We start from the raw sequence: 18,792 nt of genomic DNA, 5'->3' as shown, positions 1-18,792 counted from the left end.
GACTCTTGGACAGCAAGGCAGCCCACTTTTGCTTTGTAAGAGTGTATTTCTGAAGAGACATGGCACAATTCTGTTAATACACCTTTAGGTAGCTTTTTACTTTTCTGCTTGCCCTCTTGGCTGATGGTGGTCCCAAGAAAGCTTCTGGCCATTACAGTTTTTGGTTTTTTGAATTGGCAGTATGTTTGCCTTGCCCCTTCTCTCATCTCCTCTTCCTCTCTCAAACTAGCTTTAGATTTCTTACTCTGCAGCTAAGGTCTGTTAAAAACTGGCATAAGATGATTTCCATGAGGAGGTTCTGAGTTTGTGTGAACATTGTGCTCTTGAAGAGTTAGGCTATCAGGGCTGAGACCTGCAGGGACTGGAAGGAGTGTTTTCATCACAGGAGGGAGTAACTTGCTGCTCTCCTTTTATCCAAATCCAGTAACTGTAGGATTATGAGCAGAGAGTAAATTCCCGTGTACACAGATACTTACTTTGGCCTTTAACCACTAATGTTTGGGTTACCACAGAGGTGTTCTGGTCTTGTCATGGGCCATCATAAGTATGAAGTATAGCTACTTCATCTCCATTCTTACTAGCTGAAATGGTTGTTTCTAGTTCACTTTTTTGGGAATAGCTGTTGTAGGTGCTCAGTGGGATTTTTTGCGCTGTCTCTTACTTCAAATAGGTGTTCTGCATCCCACTGCAGTTGGAGTAACTGACCACATATGGAGTACCTTTGGGACCCCTGTTCTGATCTTTCTACATGACTTTCCTCTGAATTTCTGGTGGGTTGTCTGCAATGTAAGTTCCCCCAAAAAAGGCTGCTTATAAAAGCTCTGTTTCTGTCCTGAGTTCTGGCCTACCCAGCAAACATCTGGAATAACTTGGCTCAAGAAATGATTGTCTGAAATTTCAGACTATTTTATTATTGAGCAGTCTTTGTATGAAATTGAATTTTACAGTTATAATCAGATTCCATATGAAGTAAATATTAATGGACATTCCAGTTACTCAGCTTCCTTGGAAAAGCTTAGCTTCCTTCTAAAGCATTTTGCACAAGTTAGGGAAGGGTGATGAGAAGATGACTGTTGCTCTGTATATTTTTATTTTCTGTTAGTTAGAGGGCTGCATTATAAATGGTTTTAAGCGTACAGTTCTCTCTTTCCCTCCCTGCAGCACAAGAGCGACATGATGTTTGAAACCCTGTTAGAATTACAGGTGATGATGGAGTTTGTTAGAACAAACTTGTTTTGAAGCTTTCTTTTGTGCCAGTTGGTGTGAGTTTTGTATTGAAGATTAAAGTAGGGAGGGTGAGGAGGGGAATAACAAATTTCCAGTCATGCTTCAAACTAAAGAGTATTGAAGTATTTTTTTCCATTCCAAATCAAGGCATGGAACTAAAAAGTATTGAAGTATTTTTTTCCACTCCAAATCAAGGCAGTTTGAATAACTGCCCGATACTGTGAAACAGTGTGATGTGCCCTAGTGGCTCTATCTATAGGATATGGAAAGGACTCCTGCGTCTGATACTGTCTCTAGTTGTATATAACATTGAAAACCCTGTTTATAGTACAAGACTAAAATCACAATCTATGTGATTGTGTTCTGACTATGGAGTATCCTCTGTAGCACATCTTGTGACTTCGGGACATTTACTGCTGCATGCTACTCCGGTGCAGCTGGCATGCAGGCAGGGTAAAGGAAGGAGGTGATGGGTACTCTCAGGCCCTTGGTTAACACAAGCATTTCAGCTAAGTGCATTTATATTGGATCAAAGTGCAGAAATCCTTAAACTCCCTGTTGTTCTTCAAGGCAGTTCAAACCATAGTAAGTTAACAAAAATGCTGGAGAGCTGCCAGCTGAAAACTGCTTTAGGAATTTGCTTTTATATTTAACATTGTTATGCTTCAGTCCTGAAGTCAGTTCTTCCTCTTTCTCTTTAGTACGGGGAACTGGACTGTTTGCTAGTTCATAGGCTGTCACCAATGAGTTGTATTTTAAAGGGTTATAAATAAGCCACAGCAGCCAAAGCTGCTTAATACAACTTGCATCAAAATCTGTCAAGAGGGACAAACCTACAACTTATAATAAGTTCTAGTGGAAACACAGAGTATTTTCAAATGCTGTAGGAAATGGGAGGCTGTTCCACAGCTTACACACCTCAAAACCAGAGTTAACAGATTCTCATTCTGAATCTTAGTTTTAATGGCAATACTTGGTGATTTAAGGTTCTGTTGCAGTTTGTCATGTTCTTATCTAGAAAAGATGATCTTGCAGAGGTCTGCTGATTCATCGTGACATTAATCAAACCCCTTTTTGTTCCGGGTTGTACTTCTGGGTGTAGTCGTGAGATTTAGTTGTCTTCCTCTGCTTTTCCTACAAAGGTGAATATCAGAAAACAGTGGCATATTTTGCAGCTTATTGTATGTTCATTTATTACAAACCTGGATTCTTTTACCTCTGTGTGTAATTCTTAGAATGTTAAAGCTACTTACTCCTCTCATTCTCAGTAACCGTTCTGCACTGTGGTATATAATGTTATGTGCTAAATGTCTAAAAACGCAGTCATTCCCGAGTGCATCACTTGGAGGGAAGTTACGTTGTCATGGCTATAGAACTCCAAAGAGAAAAGAAGAAACCATATAACCTTACAGAAGGAGGTGACTGTTTTATGTAGGAGTGATTTGGTGCTTGCCAGTGGCTGACTTTGTGGTGTGTGTTTTTGTTTTATTGGAGTCTTTTTTTGGTTGGGCTTTTGTTTCTTTTTGCCTGTTTAGCAAAGCAGATGCTCTATAGGCTGAGGATGAATATAAGTGCTCTTCAGGCTGAGTATAAAGGTACCTCTTGTCCCTTCTCAGAATTGCTTGTTGCTGGTTCATTAGTTTAACTAAAAACCACTTCCTTAAGTGTCTTTTCAAATAATGTTCGTTTTTGAACTCCTAATGCTATGTGCTCAGCATTCTAGACTCACTGTTCCCTTCTGGCCAGCCTGTCACATTCGCAAGGCATGACACTGTTTCATGCTCCTGTGACAGATACTTTCTTAGAGCTAAAGGAGACAACCTGCTATATGAGGGAGTTCTGCGCATCTCTTGGATTTCCCCTCTTCTTTCCTTCCTGTATGTTCTGGGTTTGTCCTTGTTTCCTTGCTTGTTGTGGTTGGTTTGAGGATTGTTTTGAAGAGGTCTTGCCTGAAGGCTGATGGTTTGTGTGCATGTTGTGAAAGGGGTAAGGAGAGGCAGTGAGATCCTAGGGGCAGCAGATGAGTGGATGCAAACTTCTATTTTTGACTATTCCAAATGACAATTTTAAATATGAAGTTCTACTGTGTTATAAAAGGGTCTTACTGTGGTATTTGAGTTAAAGGCCAGAGCTCTTCAATCTGGAAGTAAGGAATAATTTCTTAAATCTTGATGTTGTCTAGCATGTTGGCCTGTTGTACTGCTTTGTCTCCAGTCACGCTTCAGGAGATGTTTTCCTAAAAAGACAAAATGAATCTTTAATCACAGAGTGATTGGTGTTATAAAGGGGCTTCTCATCTTCCCTCTTGTCTCTTTTGCTGTGTAAGTGGAGAACAGAGAACGCCATGGCATCTTTCCAGATTAAGGGAGGAAAGACTTCCCAAAGCAACTGAATATGTGTTGTTTGAGGAAGGCTAAATTTGAATCTGGAAATTACTGTTCTTTACAGGATGTAGCCCTCATTGTTGGAGGTACATAGAGAAGATCACTCTGATATAGTTAACCCTGTTTATAAAACAAATGTTTCTAAATTCCTCTTCAATACAGTAGTTCCAGATTTTGGCTTTTTTCATTCTTTTAATCTCTGCTTCTTCCTCCTCTTCTGCCAGTTTTTGTCAGTTGAGTCTGCCAAAGAATATTTCTTGTTTCCTTTTAAATCCCTACCACATCCTCTGCTACTTAAACTAGAGCACCAACCTACTCTTGTTCTTGTCTCTGCAGTATGCAGCCTCATCTCTTCTGGCAGCAGCTGGGTTTGAAGGTTTCACTGGGAGATGTAAAAGCTGTTTTAATTCCACCATTGTACTGAACCACAGTTTTTAGCTCTCTGTTGGCCTCCTGAACTCCTGAATAAATCATGTTGATGGAGCCTTGTGGCAGTTTGGGGAAGTATTTGTGCTAGAAGGAAAGGCTTATTTTAACTAGCAGTTAATGATGTTATCATGATGGTATCTTGAGTATTTGGGAGGAGGAGTTGAGGTTGGACCATTTTTCTTCTAGTTCCTGAAATGTGACTGTTCAATCCCTCCTCCCCTCTGATTCTCTTCTGTTTACTGATCTAAAGTTGCTGAAGGAGCTATTTTGTTGGAAGGACAAATGTAGCATTGCCCTGGGTATTGTGGGGTTTTAGTACTGAATGTAGGAGAAGTTTGGGAAAGTTAACATTGATGACTCTTGGAGAGTGCATAAGACTAAAGACATGCCTTGTCTTTGTCTGACTGCCTTTCAGGTGTTAGAGTTCAGTCTGAAACGCCTCTGTGCCTTCCTTATCTTCATGTCCACTTGTGCTCTGTCAGGAAACTTCTGAACTTGATACTTCTTATCCTCTGGTGCAAAATGGGCCTGGCTCTTCCAGAAGGCAGACATACTTGCCTTGTATATATTCCACTAGAGCTGATAACCTGCATCTTGTGCCTAAGGATGGAAAGGGAGTTTATCTCTGTTCTTCTGGCCTTCTGGATATACAAACCCTTCTTCTTGTTGGTTAAGGTGTTCCGTGAACAATACAACTGTAAACCTTGCATGGTGCTGACTAACAAAACAATTAATACAGTTCTATAGGAAACAGTATTGTGGCAGGACAAAATACTGTATGATGAATGCTGGGGTTAGTGTTCATTTAACTGTTTTAAGCTCTTTGGGCCTACTACCCCACGTGTTTTTCATGCGTACTGCTCCCTTATTCGGAGTGTGACAAGCAATGGTATTTTTTGTCTAATTGTCTGTAGGTCCAGTATCCAAAAGAAAGGAAAGGGAAAGTCTTGTGCTTGTCTGAAGCAAACCTACACATCTTTATAGAATCAAAGAATCAGCGGGGTTGGAAAAGACCTTTATTTATACTCATGAAGTCCAACCCAGCACTGCCAAGGCCACCCCTAACCCATGGCACTGAGGCCTCGTCTCCACGGGGTGTGAACCCTTGCAGGGACGGTGCCTGCAGCCCTGCCCTGGGCAGCCTGTTCCAATGCCTGAGCACCCTCTGGGGCAGGAATTGTTCCTCAGCTCCATCTAAACCTGCCCTGGTGCAGCTTGAGGCCGGTTCCTCTTGTCCCATCCCTTGTTCCTTGGGAGCAGAGCCCAGCCCCTCCTGGCTCCATCCTCCTGTCAGGCACTTGTAGGGAGCCATCAGGTTCCCCCTGAGCCTTCTCTTCTCCAGACTGAACCCCCCAGGTCCCTCAACCATTCCCCATCACACTGTGCTCCAGGCCCTGCACCAGCTCCGGTGCCCATCTCTGGCCCCATTCCAGCACCTCCATGTCTCATTGTCTGAATTTTTATACCAAATTCCCACTCTTTTGCACGTGTAAAATGTCCTTCTGGTGTTGACAGCTTTAGTTTCCCTGCAGAAAGAGGAACTTGTTATCTGGGAATTACTTGTCATATATGAGGATCAGGCACGAGTTGTGGAAACAAAGGGCAGTCTATAATGATGTGTAATTTGGAACTATGATTAATAAAAGAGTGGGCTTGATACCAGCTGTGTAGTTCCTCAGTACTGTGGACATTTATACAACAATGAAACATGTTTTAAGATCCATCTGTCCTGTGCAGATATTCAAGGGACTTGGATTATTTTTCGCTTTGAGAGGGAAGAATAGGAGAGGCGTAAGCAAAAGAAATTTGAGAAGTTATGTCAAAATGCAATGACAGAAATAATTCACCCAGTGGATGGAGGGATCCATCTACTACCTGTACCCTTGATGGCCTGAAACATCCTATCTGTGAGCATTGCTGCAAAGTCTGGCAGTTATCAGAAACACATTATGTGCAGCTGGGGATGGTGTCTTCTCATGCATGCTTCTTAAAACTTGTTTTGAAATTGTAGTGTTCAACTGACTCATTTGAAGATGAGCGATGACTTGTGTATTGTATTTAATTGCCTCTAAATCTTTACTTTCTATAGATGGAGCTGCCTGGCCTTGCTTTTGCTGTTTGGATGCTTATTTGTTTCTATGCATCTGTGGGTGGCTATCCAAATGGAAAAGTAAGAGAAGCCTGCACCAGCATGATACCCTGTCATGGTAGCTCTCCACAACTGTCACCTGAGCACACCATTACAGTAAATTGGACTGAATTTAAACCAGGGGACAGCATAGAAGGTATGTCAGTTACAGCTGAAGAGTTTAACTGACTGTTTCATTGTGTAGCTTGTCTTTACTCAGTTATACTGGATCTGTCTAAGCAGTTGAATCTTGCTCAGGTGATCCATTCAACAGTCATTCAATACTTGTTCAATAGCTTGCTTCTGGTGGTTGAAATATTTCATTCTTTCTCTGGAGAATGTTTCAGCTTAATTTTTCTTCTGGTTTCAGTTCATCTATCTGGACCAGTTTTTGAAGGCTTCTTCATCCAAGCCAGGGATGCAGAGCACCTGGAGAGCCCTGCACTTGGTTCTTTTATGTTAGCTGACCGGAGAGTGTCTCAGCTCCTGACATGTGGCCGTACCAAGGTATGGTTTAGTGTCTTGAAGTGGGACATCAGGCACTGAGGTGTTTGTACTAGACCCTGTGCTGTCTTCTTTGAGCTCAGTGACATCCAATTAATGCATTCATCAGTGCTGTTAAGCCATGGAGGTGTCTGGGTTGTGCCCTTTGTGCTCCAAGGACTTAGTTCAGTGCTATGTCTGATTTGTTTATCTTGTGCAAATAACTGTCTGATCCCAAGTCTACTTTTGGGGCTTGTCCTCTGGGATACTAGTTCTGTTCTCTGTACAGTCATTGCACTGTCCCTTCATGCTCTTACTATCAAAACCATGGAGCATTATCTTACTATCAAAAAAATTTTAGTGTTATCACACCATTGCAGCATAAATGCTGCAGGGGCCTCTCTCTAATCATAGAATCATAGAATGGTTTGGGTTGGAAAGGACCTTAAGATCATCTAGTTCCAGCCCCCTGCCATGGGAGGGGGCACCTCGCACTAGACCAGGTTGCTCTAAGCCCCATCCAGCCTGGCCTTGAACACTGCCACTGGAGTCCTCTGGATTGAAAGACCTCTAGTTGTTCCTTTTAGCCTCACAGTTTGTTAATCTGTGTCAGTTCCAGTGGCGGACTTAGGCTGACTGGAGAGAAGCTGGTTGCAGTGGCTCTGTGCAGTGTAACAGTGCAGTGTCAGTTTAGGATTTAGTTATAGCCTGTGATGACTGTGTTACTTGAAAGCTCCTTCCTGCATATCCACTATGTGAGTCTTGATATGTGTGTTTTTTCAGAATTCAGCTGTCAGTCACACAAGTAAAGCAAAAAAGAAACACATCAAAGTTTATTGGATTGCTCCTGGCGATGCACCAAAACGGGTACAGTTTCTGTAAGTAAATGTAGTATTAGTTCTAGCTGATTAAAATGCAGGTAAGTAAACCTGTGTCATTGCTGTGTCAAGTACTGGCCAGCAACTGAGAAGTATCCTTGGACTAATGGCCTGAAAAGCAGACACATCTTGCTTGTTGCAGAGTCTGCATTAATGCGGAGATTTGTGCTTTAGGGAATACTTGGAGAGGATTATTTTGATTTTTGTGAGGAGAGCAGAAAGCGATTTGGAGACCCATTTCTTTACTATTTCTAGTTAACTGCTCATTTCTCATGTCTGTAACACACAGCATTAAGATTCTTTTTCTGTGCTGGTACTTAATGAAATGGTATGTACACCCTCCTACTAGGTTTTTGGGGAACTAATGGGTAAAAACTATAGAACTCTCTCCGAGACTGAAACATTCATGCATGTGGCAGAGATCACTTATATCCAACAGAGCATGCTGTTGTACATTTTAGTATTACTTTTTCTACTGAGATTTCAGATGTTTTCCTACTTTAATCTGTAATATGGTAGAGGCCTGCCTAAACATGGGGGTTTTACAATAAGTTGTACAAACTATAGCTTTTCCTTTTCCCCTTTTTTTTTTAAGTAACAACCAGTTGTTGATGTACAGTGTGAGCATGTGTGTGGTTTGTTTTTAAGAGCCACAGTTGTGAAGAAATACAAGACTTTCTGGGTGAAGATTCCTGGTCCCATTGTTTCTCAGCCTAATGCACTGTCTCCAACAACACCTTTGCATGCAACATCAGAGGCTGTATCAACTTCACACCCTGTTTCCTACTTGTCAAAGCCAGTAAGTAATTATAATGCTATTTTTTATGCTTGTGATCAATGTTTAATGTTTGTTTTATGAAACCAGTTTGATAAAGCCTATTGACAGAAAGGGGGAGGTGATGGATGGGTGACTTAGATATCAGAGACTAAGGACATAGACAGCTCTTGTGTTAGTGGAGTAGCCTGAACTTGTGTAGGTTAAATGTCATGGCACACAAGGCTCAACAGGTCGACAGAACACTTAGAACTTAATGGTCAGAAAATATTGTGCATACCTGGGAGGAGAAATGGGAAAGAGACTTAGTCTGGTTTTGACTAGTAACTTCCTATTTAGTAACTGCAGGCTCAGAAACTTCCTTCTGTGAGTTCAGCTGTATTACTCATTTCTGATACAGATTTCCATTACTGATTCTTGAATGAATTGAGCAAGCATCACTATTTGATCCAGAATAAGTATGACTTCTAATCCATGTATTTTCTTGTTGTGTATCAGTGGAGTTCCTACTTTAAAAAGGAAACAAAAAGCTGGTCTTCCCTTCGCTTCTCCCTCATCTGCAGCTGCTTTTACCTCTTTAAAAACGAAACCGAAGGAAGTTTCTCTCAAGCTTTCTCTTTCTTTTCTTGCATCAAAGTACAGCTTGGAACACACCAATGTTTCACCTAGTAGTCCTGGGGTAATTTTAGGAGCAGGTTAAGAGATTGGTGTGTAGACATAGATGGCATTTCATTGCTGTTCCTCATATGCTTTTTTTTAGAATGGGGTAAAAAGGGAAGAAAGAGAGGGGAAAGTCTCATTGCTTATGACTTGTTTGTTTATTTAATTATCTAGTTTAATGCATCTGGTTGTGGAAGGACCAAGTTCTGCATTAGGAACCCTTCAAACTGTGATCCTGAAAGTACTTCCTGTTTTTTTCTATCCTTCCAACAAGAGAGGAGCTCAGTATTTATTGAAATGAGTGGTCCAAGTGAAGGATATTTAGCATTTGCGTTGTCCCATGACCAGTGGATGGTGAGTGTCCTGTTCCGCTTTAGTTGCTTTTTGGGGTCTCAGTAAAGTCGGAATGGTACTTTAGCAAAACATGCATATAGAAAACTGAAATGCATCAGAGGGGTGACAAGAGGGACTTCTCTTTCATAGTGCTGAGGCACAGGTTGCCTTTTTTAGATGGATGTTCAGTTTTAGCTGTCTGAAGTAGAATTTCCCTGTGGAGATCTGTCTTGGCAGAATCCAACCTGTATGATTGCGCCATAGCTGACTGGGATTCCTGATTGGATCAATGTTTCTTTGTAACCTAGCCAGAACCCCTTACCTGTCAGAAGCTGAGTTGCTATGTTTTCTGAAACCCATTTGCATTTCATCACTGTTTGTAGAGGAGTGATTCCATTCAGTCTTAAAGAGTGTTTAGAGATGCTTTTTTATAGTTGGTGTTGAAGTCAAGGGATGATGCTTTTGACAAATTCATAATCTGTAAACTAACTGTTGCACAAAGAAGATGCTGCTTATATTCATGCCCCTAGTTCAGGAACACTTGGTTCTTAGCTGTAAAGGCAAAGCATTGTTACAAGGAAATCCAACTTTTAACTGAAGAGAGTTTTAAAGTAGCATCAGTGTCCACCTTTGCCTTGTGTGCTTAATTTAGTGAACTGTAAATAATTAAACTTTTGATAATATGGTTGTTACTCTGGTGTGTGTGGGGAATAAGAGTCTATATCATAATGTGCTTGTGTCATCTGTTTGACTTAATGTGATTCCTCTGTGAAACTGAAGTGTTTGAAAGCTGGAAAGTAGTGGCTTGACAGCCAGAGAAATGTGTCTTGGGTCTTGTTGCATATGTTAAAGAGTTTTTGGAGATTGCCAGTAGCTGTTTTTATTGGGCTATAAATACCTTTCTCCTTTAAACTCTCCAGGGTGATGATGATGCATATTTGTGTGTTGGTGAGGACCACCGCATTCACACCATCACTGCCTATTTGAAGGGGCGAAGTCCTCCTGTTTTGGATTCAGAGGTACATTTGGAAACAATTGAGACACTTCCACCAATGTAGGTTTGAAGTAATGAATGATGGGCTGCTGCTTTGTGCTTTTATTTTGCACAGCAGCTATTTATAGTAAAGTGGATCCATAATTCTTTAAGGTGGGGCACTTACTTCCTAGGAAATGTTACCTTTGGAAGTAAAAATAAGTGTGTGTGGGCTTACTCTACTGGGGAACTTTGTGCCTTATTACTCTATCCCTTTGCTAAGACTGTTAACACTAGTTGCAATTGGTGGTAATAAGTCCAACATTTACTTTGCTGTTTTGACCTACTGACATACCTGTGGAGTAGGTATGCAAGAGACTTTTACACACCCCGCTCCGCCGCAGTCATTGGTGTTCTTTCTTGGCGCTTTGCTTGTCTTCTGGTTGCTTTTTGAGTCAATTACTCTGACATTCTGAAAAAACTGGGTATTGAATGTCTCCTGTTTCATAGAATGCCCTTGAGGATGCGTCATGGAGGCTTGCGGATGGTCTTCTTCAATGTTCTTTCAGAAGAAGTATTCGTCTCCCTGCTCACAAAGAGAGGTTTGATCTGGATGCCAGTTACTACATCTTTCTGGCAGATGGGGAAGCTAGTGAAGGTAAATTTGACTTAGATATGGTTGCCTCTCTTTGAACAGCTGTTCGTGAGTTAGTAACCCTTATGTAAGATGTGGTGTAGCTGAGAGTTAGTATCTGAAGTAAGGTTTCCAAGTTTGAGGCACTTAGTCCAGTCATCTTTACTGGATCATGGGTTTGCTTTTGGAAGTTACATTAAACTTATATATATGTGTTGTCTGTCCATTTGATGCTAGGAACTGATAGCTTCTTGAGAGCTGGCCACATACTGTTAAAATGAAGATTAGCATCTAAAATGGGGACAGCATCGAAGGAAATTATTCTTCATGTCTTGTGCTGGTAGTGGAGAAAGCTGTTAGCTATAGAGGGGTGAGCTGGTTCTTGTACATTAAGTGTGCAAGACAGCTCAGATGACATCTTAGATTCTTACCGTTTTGTGTGTCAGAAATGTGGTTTGTATGATTATGCTCAGTGGTAACAACAGGACTTGCATTCATAAATAAGGAGTGGGCACATTTACAAGTGCAGTGGCTTTCATCAGTTGTAAATAAACCACTTTATGCTACTACTTAGGTGGAGTAATACACAAACATCATCATCAGCCTCTGATCACCAATGGAATGTACAACATCACAGGCCTTCCTCAGGATATTGGAGGTTCCCGGTCTCCACAACTTATCAAGGCTCATGGTAAGATGCAACTTCTAGTTTTGTCTTCCAGTTCCAGACTTGCTGAGGCTGAGAGTTGTTTTCCTCATTATTGCAGAGTAGGTACTTCCTTGTCTTTCTAACACTCATGTTTATATATACTGTTGGCTGGCAAGATGTGAGACTGTGAAGACAAAGTTATTAATAGTCTTTCTTTTCAAGAACAGCACTATAAGGTTCTTCTTGCCCAGGAAAATGAACTCGTATTTGCCTTTTCTCTTAAATTTATAATCTTAACATCAGAATCAGAATTACCAGGTTGGAAGGGACCTTCAAGATCATCAAGTCCAACCCATATGCCCTACACCTTGACTAAACCATGTCACCAAGTGAACATCACAGGATCCTCAGTGTTGGCAGGGCCCTCTGGAGATCATCTGGTCCAACCCCCTGCCAAGGCAGGGCCACCCAGAGCAGGGCACACAGGAACGTGCCCAGGCAGGTTTGGGATGGCTCCGGAGAGGGAGACTCCACAACCCCCCTGGGCAGCCTGTGCCAGGGCTCTGACACCCTCACATAAAGTTCTTCCTCATGTTGAGGTGAAACTTGTTGTGTGTTAGTTTATGGCCATTGCTCCTCATCCTGCCACTGGTCACCACTGAAAAGAGCCTGGCACCTTCCTCCTGGCACCCGCCTTTGAGCTATTGATCTGCATTGATGAGATCCCCTCTCAGGCTGCTCTTCTCTAGGCTAAACTGGCCCAGCTCCCAACTCCTCAGTCTCTCCTCATCAGAGAGATTTCTGTTTACCTTTTTCTCTCTGGTTTAATTTTTCCTAGTTACATTACTGGCTTAATTCATTTGAAATGAGAAACCCCTCAACTGACTGTGCAGAGCCATCAAAGTTAATGAGAATGTTTTGTCTCACAGTACTGGACATTAAAGCAGGCGCATGGGAGAACTGTCACTCATTGCTTGTCAAACAAATTGTAAGAAATGTCACCTTTCATTCCCTGATGTCCAAGTTGGTGACAGAACAGGCATCTCTCACCACTATGTGCTGACTGTACTGGTGCACATGAAACATGTAATAGCCAGAGTTGCTCTGTTGTGTTGTGTGGGCATAATTTGGTGATCTTCTCTATGGATGTTTCTTCCCTCTAGCAAGATAAATGCTATAAAGCTGTAGTCCAAACCAGGTGACTAAAACTTACTACTGTAAATTCTGACCATATATGTAGGGACTAAACTCTTACACAGTCTTTACAGCTAATTTACTTACCTTTCCCTTGTTTTCTATTTTCAGGAGCACTGATGTTCATTGCTTGGATTACCACAGTTAGTATTGGTGTCATTGTTGCACGATTCTTCAAACCTGTCTGGTCTCATTCATTTCTGTTTGGAAAGGAGATGTGGTTTCAGGTGGGCAAAATCTCCCCTATCTCTTGATGTATTTTCTAGCTTTATTGTCAGCAGAACCATAAACCTACTGGATCCAAGAAATAGGAGATTAAACTTGATGTGATTTTTATCTTTTTCTAATCTTACCAAATGGAACAATTACAAATCAGAAGTTCACCTACTTTACTAATAAAAGCAAAGTCTACAGAGACTACTAAGACCATCTTTAACTGTAGATGTTAAGTGTACTTTAATGGTATATTAAGAAAGCTGTAAAGTTTCTAAAAGCAAACTTAACTTTTCTAGGTGCATCGTATGCTTATGTTGACCACAGTCATGCTCACAAGCATTTCTTTTGTGTTACCTTTTATATACCGAGGAGGTTGGAGCCAAGTAAGTGTGTGCTTTTGTTTTGTTTGTTAACTCGAATGTAGAAGATGGACCAAATGAACGAGAAAGAGGTTCACTGATGACTGACATGTTACTTGAATTTGGGAGGGGAGTGAGAATGAGATGGCTAACTGACATGGCAAACCTGCTGGAAGTAAGTGTTGTGATGAACTTGATGACCTGATGTAGCTGTATCCGGTGATTAAGCTTAGTCTGGAAAACTCGATAGAGATTTTATACCTCTTGCTGGCACCTGTATAATATTTGGTGTGAGGTGATACCAGAAATTGGAAAGCATAGAGAGTATCTGAGTTAAAGGTGGGAGAATGTGGTCACAGGTATGAGCTAGAGCTAGTGAAACTGAATACAGTGGTTAGGGTTAAGGTCAGAACAGACAGGGTGAGAGGAGAGATGAGTGGTGGGAGGAATCATGAGATAGGGCTCTCCTGAAGGCACAGGATTGAGGATCAAGAGCTTGGAGCATAGCTTCTACAGTCATCTTGCTCTCTGCTCTTCAAATAGTAGAACTTCTCAATACACAAAAAAGAGGGACAAATCCTGGCAAGACTTACCAGTGCCTCATGCTGCCAAGGAGTACAATCTCCATCTAGCTGCAGGACACCTTGTTGTATTCTGCACCTCTGCCGGTTTAAACAGTGTGCTGCTCCACCACTGTAACTTACTAATACTAGCATAAATAAAATAATCAACTTTTTGGTGTGTTCTCTATATCTTTATATAGATATGTTATTAAAGACAAGTGTCCTGTGTTTAGCAAGCAGGTTTTCATCCCTATCTCGGCTGTACTGTGATGGCACTGGCAATCTTTCAACCACTTATGGCAGGTTTCAGACCATCTCGTCATTCACCAAGGTACTCACAACTAACTCTTTAAGTTACAGCCACAGAAATTAAATATGCTTGTTTCTTTAAGCATCATTTTTACATTGAAAAGATGTCTTTAAATTGTTTTTACCCCTTCCCCAGCTATGTAATCAATGAACTGCTTTTCATTGCTTCGTAGGAGACAATTGTTTAACTGGTTTCACTGGAGTACTGGTACAGCAGCTAGAATACTAGCTGGTGAGTAGGAGTAATACTTGTAACTACTTTTTAAGTGATTTTAAGGAATTTTGTTCATTGCCTGGGCTGTTGCTCATGTAAAATTCCTAGGGACAACCATTCGAGGCATCTCTGAAGATTCCTTTTCTTGCTGGCCATCTTCTGTGTGAGTTTGAAGTGGCCGTCGGGTACAGCTTTAGGAAGAAGTCACTGTGTAAAAACAAAGAGATTCCAAAAGAATCTGAGATCTCTGTAATGAAGACCTGTTCTTGAGTAATTTCTTTTTGTCATGGAAGACTTGGGGGTAGCATCCTTACAGTAACGTAAGTTTAACGTTATGTAATGGGAGAAGGGAAACTTGCAGGACCAGAAGCTGAGCTTAATTCTGTTAATAGTGGCAAGTTTCCACAGGTAGTTTAAGCACAAATGTTGTGGTGACTGTAGCCTTGTTGGTAGAGTCATGAATGCTAGTGTTTGTGTAACTGGGATGTGATAGGGCACTGAGCAGGATGAAAGTATCTTGGCTTTCTCCTTTTCTCCCTGCCTTCCCCCTCACTGCCAGAAAAATAAAAGCTTTTAGATACATGAGCTACATGGATTCCTTTAACCTCATTCCCCAAGCAGTTGCAGGGAGTTCATGGGAAATCTGTTGCCAAAGGTGTCGAGAACGCAGCATGTTTAGTGTCTCTGTATCTTGTTTTTACTGCCTAGTGGTGACTATGTTCTTGGGAATGAATCTAACAGCACTTGACCTGCCTGACCCTTGGGACACCTATACAATGATTGCTTTTGTAACTTGGCATGTCGGCATTGATGTTCTTCTGGAAATACACAGCTACTGTCTTATACGTAAAGGTAAAAACCAAGTGAAACTCCTGGTATTATCTTGGGGGCTGAGGATTGATTGAATTTCAGATGTTCTTTGGCCTCTAACTTGGAAGCTGGAAGGGCATAACCTCAAGTAATGGTGTCATATCTTCTGTATAAACCAATATGGGAGTAAACCAGGTTTCAAGACCAAAGTGTTCCAGAAAACTTGTGTTTGTTCCATTTTAAATAGCAGCCTCTTATTTCTCAAACCACGGCTGATAGGGGCAGACTGAAATGTATAAGTATTTTCCAAGAGTCTATTACTGTTTGCCATGGTTTTGATCCCAGGTGGGTAGCTAAAGTCCAGGTTAGGTCATGCAAATGTAGTCTGTGTTTTACTGTGACAAATGGCTGGTATGAATGGCTCTATTGCGTGAGCAAAATTATCAGAAACCTGAGCACAAATGCTTGCAATTTTGAGTGAGCAAGGGGATGAAGGTGAAATCATGACCCCAGTAAACCAGTCTCTTGAAGAGAGAATTCATTGGGAATTCTTAGCTTCAGTGGCTGGTGTCACTGAGAGGAGGTGACCACACACGTGTAAATACCCTGTATCTCGGACAGGGATGAAACATCTGCAGAACTGAAGAGCATGATTACTTAAGAGGCTGTGTAAGGTGGCAGGTAGAGGAGGAGTGATTATAAAAGATGTGAATTTAAATTCAACTGCAGTAATTACTTCCTAGAAATAGAGAAATGAACCTGAAATGTTTGAATAGTGAAGGTTCTCATGTTGGCTAATAAAAAATACTTCTTAATGAAATCTAGTAGTGTTCAATTGAAAAGGAAAAGGGTTTAGAGCAAACAAGTATCTTGTTCAGCTCAAAACTTGGTGTTTTGATGATTCACTCTAGCAGAAGAGGCAAAATGTTTTGTCATTTCTATGTCCAGAAGTTACTTCTTGTAGGTTAGCTCCAGAGCCATTTTTCACTTGTGCTGTGAGCATGATACTGCAGGTCATGAAATGTTAAGTGAGACTTCCAAGTGCTTTTCAAATTTGATGCTTTATAAGACTTAGTTACTTAGTCACAGCATCAACTGCAGTATAAAAATGAGCCCGCTCCTTCCTCTGAAGAGCAAACTTTGTTTTTCTTCCCACTAACAGTTGAAGTGATAGAGTATGACAGAGTACAGATACTGCAGTCACTCACATCTGCAGAAGCAGAGGTAAGTCACAATTTTGTAAATAACTACTACAAAATGGGATGATTTTTTGTTCAAAATGATAAAAAGACCAACACTTCTGTGTTCTGGGTTTCCCTTCTCTTGCAGGGTCGTCCATTTAAACAGATTGTGTTAACCATCTATGTCTGTGGAAATATAGTATTCCTCATTGCCTTTCTGGCAGCAATCAACCAAATCTGAAAGAAGTCATTGAGAATTTTGTGATGAAATCTTGTGCAGTTGAATTTAAACCTGCAAGGAATGCTTTCTGTTATAACTTACCCCTCAACATCTCCTTGAAGATGCAATTGAAGATTAGCAGCATGTGTGTCATGCTCAGTGCCGGGAAGAACTTGAATTCCAACCTATAGAAGGATGCTGCAGTCCTACAAAGCTGTATTCTGTTGGGACTTTTAATGGGAGGCTTTGCCTGAGTAAGGAATGAAGTCTCTGCTTTTTAAGTGCAGTAATTGAACTCGATTGAAGCTTATAGGTTAAGACAACTGAGAAGATGCTGAAAATGCTGTTTTGATACAGTTCCTTAAACCTTTTGTGAATATTATTGGGAAAACTGAAAAGATTGATCTGAACTCTATCATAACTATTCACTTTACTATGTTCTAATGGCATGTGATGTGGAGGCTTCCTGCTCATGACAGTATTTGCATTAAAAAACAAACCAACCAAACCACCAGCTCAGTGGAAAACTCTCAAATGCAGACGATGCATGAGCTAAATGCTGTTGTCTGTCTTTGCAGTAAGATGCAAAGAACATTCTCTCTGCTCTAAGAGCAGCACGCTTTACACAAGCTTATGAGTTTGGGAACTTTAGTCCTTTAGTAGAAGTACCATTTGCCTCATTCAAGATACTGTTTGTCCCATCCTCTCAGTCCTTCCAAACCATAAAGAGAAAACATGTCTGCAGTGTAAGTGCATCAAACCCAGTTGTGCTTACCCAAAACTCAAACAGTGCTAGGCTTCTTCAGGCTAGGGCTCCTAAGCTACCTGGGAATGAAGGTGTTGGAGTATTGGACAGAACAGTGAGGCCTGGAGTAGTATAGCAGCATCTCTCTGTTACCTGGTGGCCAGCTCTTAAAATATTCATTCTCTGTTTACTAAAGCTGTTTATTTCTGTCTTCCTCTATCTCCCCAAATCCACAGTGTAGCCTGCTGCAGGAACAGGTCCTACTCAGAAAGCTACAAGTTGGTTTTAATCAGTGATCTTTTTGGCTGCTTAAGTAGCTTGCTGGTTTAGCCGTGAGGGCATTTATAGAGCTGGGACTGATCTGTTGGCAGCAGACTGCAGGTGAGTGTAAGTTGAATCATCTCTCTTCCTCCCAGAAGCTGGTTGTGTGCAGCTTGGGAAAGGAGGATTATGAAGAAACATAGCAAACCCCAGGCTGAAGGGCAAAAGGTATATGGCTAATTGTGTGGTTTGTGTCTTTCTTAATCTGCAGGGAACTCTGGTCTCAAAAGTCTGCGAATCACAGGCCCATCCAGTGCTCAAGTTTTGGGGGACTTTTGGTTTTGTATACTGTGAGTTTATAGATGAAAATCTCTCAAACAAGGCATGATTGATGGCATTTTAATTAAAGGCAATGCTGGATTCTTTGTGTAATACAATAGCTGTGCTGCATTTTGTTTTCATTTGCATGTGACAACGAACGTGGGGTTTTTAAAGCATGAATGTAAATATCTTAAAGTTTTTGTCCCATTTAGTAACGCGAAAAAACTGTCAAATAGAAACTAGAAAAGAATAATCCTGCCTAGCAGCAAAGTGGATTGTCTGGTTTCTTTGGAGATGTTTTATAAATTAAAGCTATCTAAATACTTCCTGGAAAAACTTGTATTGAAACTGAATGTTAAAGTAGTTTTGCCTCGTAATGCAGAGTTTATGTTCCTCAGGAAGACAAAAAATTCCTTTTAGCACATCTAATTCAGCTTTAAAGTTGGCAAAATGGGCAGTTGCTCTGAATAACTTGTTCCTTCCCAGGGCTAGCAATATTATGTGGTGGTGTAACTAATTTGATGAGAAGACTTGTGTCATGTCTGTTCACAGCACCAGCCCTGCCCTCCTCCTGCATGACTAGCAAAAGGAAGCAGAGTGTCAGCATATTCCAGTGACTCCCAAACTTTCTGCTATGCTCCTTTGGATAAAAGAAAAAGGAAGAAGCCTATGAAGTGTTTGATATCAGCAGAAAAAGGGTGACAGGCAGTTTGGTTCTAGAGATGCTGTATTTTACTCCATTTTTTCCAATGATAATGTATAAAAGAAATTCCACTGCCTTGCTTATAAAAGAATCCCACTGAAGTCAAGAAAGCTTCTTCACAAGAAGAGCTGGGAAGGTTTCTG

At 41.1% G+C, this 18,792-nt stretch overlaps 1 protein-coding gene across 18 annotated transcripts in view; it reads left to right on the top strand.

Moving 5' to 3' along the window:
- The window catches only part of FRRS1 (ferric chelate reductase 1), a 50,261-nt gene that overhangs the window by 1,590 nt on the left and 29,879 nt on the right, over positions 1–18,792 (top strand). For 3 of the 18 annotated variants that reach the window (XM_080622716.1, XM_080622707.1, XM_080622715.1), the window contains exons 2-16: positions 6,130–6,325; positions 6,539–6,675; positions 7,435–7,529; positions 8,178–8,328; positions 9,139–9,318; positions 10,218–10,316; positions 10,781–10,928; positions 11,479–11,595; positions 12,859–12,974; positions 13,260–13,346; positions 14,119–14,216; positions 14,368–14,426; positions 15,117–15,260; positions 16,381–16,442; positions 16,548–18,396. In XM_080622716.1, the coding sequence (XP_080478842.1) occupies positions 6,130–6,325; positions 6,539–6,675; positions 7,435–7,529; positions 8,178–8,328; positions 9,139–9,318; positions 10,218–10,316; positions 10,781–10,928; positions 11,479–11,595; positions 12,859–12,974; positions 13,260–13,346; positions 14,119–14,216; positions 14,368–14,426; positions 15,117–15,260; positions 16,381–16,442; positions 16,548–16,640 (1,782 nt within the window). In that variant the 3' untranslated portion in view covers positions 16,641–18,396. Of the gene's footprint in view, positions 1–670; positions 771–2,257; positions 2,370–2,625; positions 2,646–2,676; positions 2,698–6,129; positions 6,326–6,538; positions 6,676–7,434; positions 7,530–8,177; positions 8,329–9,138; positions 9,319–10,217; positions 10,317–10,780; positions 10,929–11,478; positions 11,596–12,858; positions 12,975–13,259; positions 13,347–14,118; positions 14,217–14,367; positions 14,427–14,516; positions 14,723–15,116; positions 15,261–16,380; positions 16,443–16,547; positions 18,401–18,498; positions 18,638–18,792 lie in introns of those variants that run through there. The other 15 variants (XM_080622712.1, XM_080622704.1, XM_080622711.1 and 12 more) reach the window with 13 other exon arrangements.

Source organism: Psittacula echo (assembly GCF_963264785.1).
Source record: "Psittacula echo genome assembly, chromosome: 7".
In the NCBI taxonomy this organism is placed as follows: domain Eukaryota; kingdom Metazoa; phylum Chordata; class Aves; order Psittaciformes; family Psittacidae; genus Psittacula; species Psittacula echo.
The sequence above is the reverse complement of the archived record's forward strand: the minus strand, read 5'-3'. Positions and strand labels throughout refer to the sequence as shown.